Source organism: Dermacentor variabilis, chromosome 7 (assembly GCF_050947875.1).
Source record: "Dermacentor variabilis isolate Ectoservices chromosome 7, ASM5094787v1, whole genome shotgun sequence".
Lineage (NCBI taxonomy): Eukaryota > Metazoa > Arthropoda > Arachnida > Ixodida > Ixodidae > Dermacentor > Dermacentor variabilis.
Window position 1 is genome coordinate 157,008,665 of NC_134574.1, and position 5,026 is coordinate 157,013,690.

Here is a 5,026-nt window from a genome sequence, read left to right on the forward strand (position 1 = left end):
GCGAAAGAAATCATTCGGAAAGCGATCAAGACGACACTCAAACTGCCAATAATCAGTGCGCCTGCAGAGAAACTCCTTGCCTTGGGGGTGCACGATACCTTCCAAGAACATCGTGCAGCGAGCACGCAGGGCAGCTGAGGCCGCTGGAGCCCTGGACAAAGGGCCCTACCCACGCTAAACACAGTCAAGGGCGCCCAAGAAGACCCTGACGGACAACAAAAGATCCTGTTAAGAGCAATAAATGTTTTTGATGAAGATGGTGATGAGAATTGTTCCCTCGCTTGGCCACGCACTCAGTGTCATATACTCAGTGACTCAAGTTGGCGAGAGGATCATTGAAGAGGTTCATTGATACCCAGTGCATTAATGGCGCCGCTCGCTAAAGCGTTCGCGTGAAAGGCACAGACACCCAAAACTCTACCATTCTACTTGGGAATGCTCCACGCCACCCGGTCTTCCTGGGATACGCAACGCCTCCCCAACCCAGTGGGAAACCGCTCTTTCCAGCACAGCCTCGGAAGAGCAGCGATACCTGATTGACCGAGCCAGCCGGAGAGCAGCAGCAAATGGGGCTCTAGACTGAGGGCTCCACCCTCTGGGACTTCATTACAAGGAAACAAAGTTTTCTACTACTACAACTACTGTTACTATTCATCGAAAAGTGGCAAATACCCAGTGCACTTACGGCGCAGCCTGCTATAATGCATCTGGTTGCTGTCCCTGAGGAGCCCTTGCGACCTGGGCTTGTTTACACCCAGCATCGGAGAAATTTAAGGCATGTTTTTCGTCATTGTAAAGCTGCACATTCCCAGTGGCACATGCCTAGTCACCCAAACCCAAGTTGGCATCAAAGATGTTCACTGGAGGCCAGCACAGGCCGAGTGGAGCATACCCAGCACTTAATTCACACGGTTCTACCCACCCCAACAGAAGCGGTCCTCTTGACAAAAGCTGAAGCCATCACGCTCCCACGTCACCCGACGCAGCACATTCTGATCAGAACAGATAGCCAAGCATCGTGCAGAGCTTTGCGCGATAATATTTTGCCGCGGCATCTATACGGGAGAACCCAGAATACGCCAGTCGAGAGAGAGCCAGGATCGCTGCGAAGCATCGACGATTACTCCAAGACCCTGCAGAGCGGGAGGCCGAGCACGAGCGACGCCGAGCTCGCGCTTCAATCAGGGGCGCCAACGCTCGGTATCAACGCGAGTTCCTCTCGTTGGAGTTTGGACATTCCTGCCAAGTGTGCGATCGTCTGTGGTTTGGCTCGAACCTATTGACGCTCAACACGGTTCGGTCTGTCGAGAAACGTGCACAAGGAATGTGTGCGCTGCGAGACATTTTCCTGGAGGCCATGCGACCACGACGAGATGCGGCTGCGTACCAACTATAAGTCACAACCTAGCAGTAGCCGGAATAGCCCCTAATCGAGCAGCTTCGCTGTTTCAAACATCGCGCGACAGACTGCGAAGTTGCCCGTCTTTTTTTTTCTCTCGAAGAACTAGCACGCTTTGGCGAACTGCGCCGACCAACTTACTCCCGTCGCGTCATTTAGTCCACAATTTTCAGCGCCTTGCGAGCCAGCGCCCTGCAGTGCAGACACTGCGTTAGTCACCCAGACAACGCGCATATTTCATGGTTTTGCCCTCCCTTCCAAACGCCCCTCAAAGCCTCCTTTCCAAAAAAAAGAAAAACCTACAGAAATTTGGAGAATTGTCTCCTCATGTGTATAGAATCCTTTGGCTCGGCATGTACTTACCTTTCCTTATGTTTAGCCTAGTTTGTGCTTTTCATTCAGAGGTGGCCCGCCCCTAATTTCAGGTTGGCACACCCCAGAATTACCCTCAAATTCAGGTTGGCCCACTCCCTATTCCTCCCCAATTTAGGTTCGCTCACTCCCAAATCACCCCTAAATTCAGGTTCGCCAGGCCACAAATTATCCCCAAATTCGGATTCGGCCACCCCCATATCAGCCCGAAATTTAACATGGCTCACCCCCATACCACCGCCAAATTTAGGTTGCCCCACCCACAAATTTCGTGTTCCTTCCCCTCCTGGCATGCACGTTGTGCACACGCAAACACGGAACACAGGTGTTCCTGCTTAGCTGCTGTGCGTATGCTTCGGTCGGCACTATGCCGATCGGAGCAGCAGCTAACGTCATTAGGCTAACTTTAACGCTTCACAAGACGCTCAGTAACGACGTCGCTCGCCCGTCGGTCTCGTCCGGTGCGCCACTGGTGTGCGACGCCATGCAAACGCCACTGGCGGCGCTCTTGACGAAATCGTGGCGAGAGGAGACGCCTTCCAGGGCGCTGTTACTCGTGTTCAGCACGGGTCGCGCGCTGCCTCGGGCCAACATGTCACACCAGCGTGTCGTCAGCCCGGTATTCAGAAACTCATATCAACTTGAAGCCCACGCTTCGCTTCATTTAATTGACGCCTGTCGTGAACGCACCGAAGGAAACGCAATGCGCGTCTTGAGCACGTTCACGCCAAGCATCATTAATTATTCAGGTCAGGCGCATCGCTTTAAAGTTGAGACTCATTTCAGAATACGGAGGTTTGAGCAACGTCGCAGGAGTCTGATCTGGCTACGCAATTACACAGTGTGCTTTTCCTACGGCAGTTTTATTTTTCTACCTGTTTACCTCATTCCCGTATTTTTTTTTTCTGATGTGTGTGTTTTCTGAAACCAGCCGAATACACGCCCATCCGCAATTGTAGGTAGGACAAGGTGTCCAATCTTGGACAACGGATACACTGACAAAAGCAAGGAAAAGAGCACAAAAGGAGAAAAAAGTGCCATGTTTAAGCATCATCTTCATCGCCATCATCATCGCCACTGGTAGCCATGAAGTTGTTCGCAAGCTGCGTTCTACCTCAGAAGGCGCGTGCCAGGCAAAATGCCTTCTTCTTGGCGTTCATCTTACTTTTGTGGATGGCCGTTCGGGTAATCAAGACCATTCCTCAGATGTTAAGACATAAGGAACTCTTCTGGAGCGGTTACGTGGTCAACACGCCGGGTTGCAAGATGCCCTTCTACGATCCCTACCACTGGACCATCAAGGAGAGCGCACTGCAGAAGGCGGACAATTACTACAATATCTGTGCCAAAACCACGCGACCGAACGCGGTGCGCCAGACACTCGACGTATTCACCTTGGACGAAAAAGTGCTCGAGGTACATTACAACGTGTCGGCGAACGAAACCGACTGCTACTACCAATCGGTGCTAAGAAATATGACGGCTTTGAACTCGGACGCAGAGCGAGTGCTCGGACCCCGAGTGCGCGTCGTCTTCGGCAGGCCCCTGCGACAAGAGTACATCGTGATATCTTGCGAGGCGAACGGTACGCACCTGTTCTCCGAATACTTCCTCGTCCCAGTGGATAAGCCAGACGTCGGCAAAGCGCTTTCGCGGGGGCAGCTGAATGTTCTTATCGTGGGACTGGACGCTACGTCACGGCTCAACTTCAACCGGCGAATGTCCAGGACTCGCCGGTTTCTGGTCGACGAACGCGGCGCCTACGAGTTCCTCGTGTACAACAAGGTCGGCCTCAACTCGGTCCCAAACGTGATGCCGCTGCTTACGGGCGTGTCGGGCGAAGACGTGACCCGCCTCTTCAGGGGCAGTTACTATGACAGTGTGCCGGCGATCTGGAAGGTGTACAAGTCGCTCGGCTACGCGACAATGTATCTCGAAGAAATGCCTAACTGGGCCACTTTCACAGGCACCCACGGCTTCAAAGAGGCGCCGACCGATTACTACGCGCATCCCATGATGCTCCAGATGCATTATAACACCTCGGACGACAGATGGTGCATGGGTAGCAGGCTGAAGACGAAGGAAGTGCTGAGGTACGTCGGTGACATACTAAAGTTTCACAAGGATAGGAAGCTGTTCGCTTTCGTGTGGCTGGCGGAGATATCGCACGACGATGTCCAGCAAGTGGCGTTCATGGACGCGCCAATGGAGCAGTTCTTCAGGGACCTCTCGGCCAGCGGCGTCATGGATAGTACAGCCGTGCTCTTCCTTAGCGATCACGGCATGCGCAAGGGGACCTTCCGCATGACAGAGATAGGTCGGCACGAAGACAATACGCCTTTCGGCCTATTCGTCTTTCCTAGCCGCTTCCTCAGCGAACATCCCGAAGTGGCAGTGTTCCTGGAGGTCAATCAGCGCCGTCTGGTGACCGCGTACGACTTTCACGCGACGCTCCTGAGTCTCCCCGCTCTACTAGGATTAAGGGCGCAGCCGTCGACCACTGGCTTAACCCTGTTCAGCCGAGTACCACCGGAAAGAACTTGCGATGACGCCTTCATACCGCAACCCTTCTGCGCCTGCCTCGGTGCGGATGAGAATCTCGACGACGCGTCGTTAGGCCAGTCCTTTGCGCTCTTCGCCGTCGCTCATTTGAACGCTCTGGCGGAGACGCATTTTCCTGGCAAGTGTGCCACGTGGCGTCTGGACAAAGTTGATGAAGCGTCTATTTTCGGAGGCAACGTGACGGACAAGACGCTGATCCGCGTCTCACTTAAGACGCTGCCCGAAGCCCGTTTCGACGTCTACGGCGGCATTCCAAAGGCCTCGTCCTTGGAGTACCACGTTGATATAATCGACCGCACAGACATTTACGTGAACAAGACCGCTTGTCTGAAGTGGAGCTCTTGGCAGAGGGTTTGCTACTGCAAAGACCAGGCGTGACCTCTGGTATATAGGAGTGAACTCGTAGATGACGTAGCGGCGCCGGAAGACGACACATTTGCGTGAAGTTTGAGATAAAGATGTGTTTTCTGTTTGCATTCCGACTCTCACTCGTTTTCGCTTTTGCTTACGTGCATATGAGTCGCTGGAGCTGACGCCTTAGGGAAGCGCGACGCTCACATAAGGACATCTCCATCCAAATTCACTATTAATCTGTTATCTTTCTGCGCCAAGGCATGGCCCACAACTTTTCAAATACTCCCATCAACGAGTACGTCCGGTAGTAGGAGTGAAGGACAAAAGTTTTATTTTACA

The 5,026-nt window shown here is 53.1% G+C and overlaps 1 protein-coding gene across 1 annotated transcript; it reads left to right on the forward strand.

The window, feature by feature from the left end:
• Nucleotides 1–2,756: 2,756 nt before the first annotated feature.
• Nucleotides 2,757–4,809, forward strand: LOC142588254 (uncharacterized). Its single transcript, XM_075699822.1, has one exon. The coding sequence runs from the start codon at nucleotides 2,858–2,860 to the stop codon at nucleotides 4,709–4,711; it is 1,854 nt and encodes a 617-aa protein (XP_075555937.1). The 5' UTR covers nucleotides 2,757–2,857; the 3' UTR covers nucleotides 4,712–4,809.
• The last annotated feature ends 217 nt before the right edge of the window (nucleotides 4,810–5,026 follow it).

Coding starts and splice junctions, on each gene's coding strand:
- LOC142588254 (XM_075699822.1), top strand. CDS start 2,858: ATGAAGTTGTTCGCAAGCTGCGTTCTACCTCAGAAGGCGCGTGCCAGG.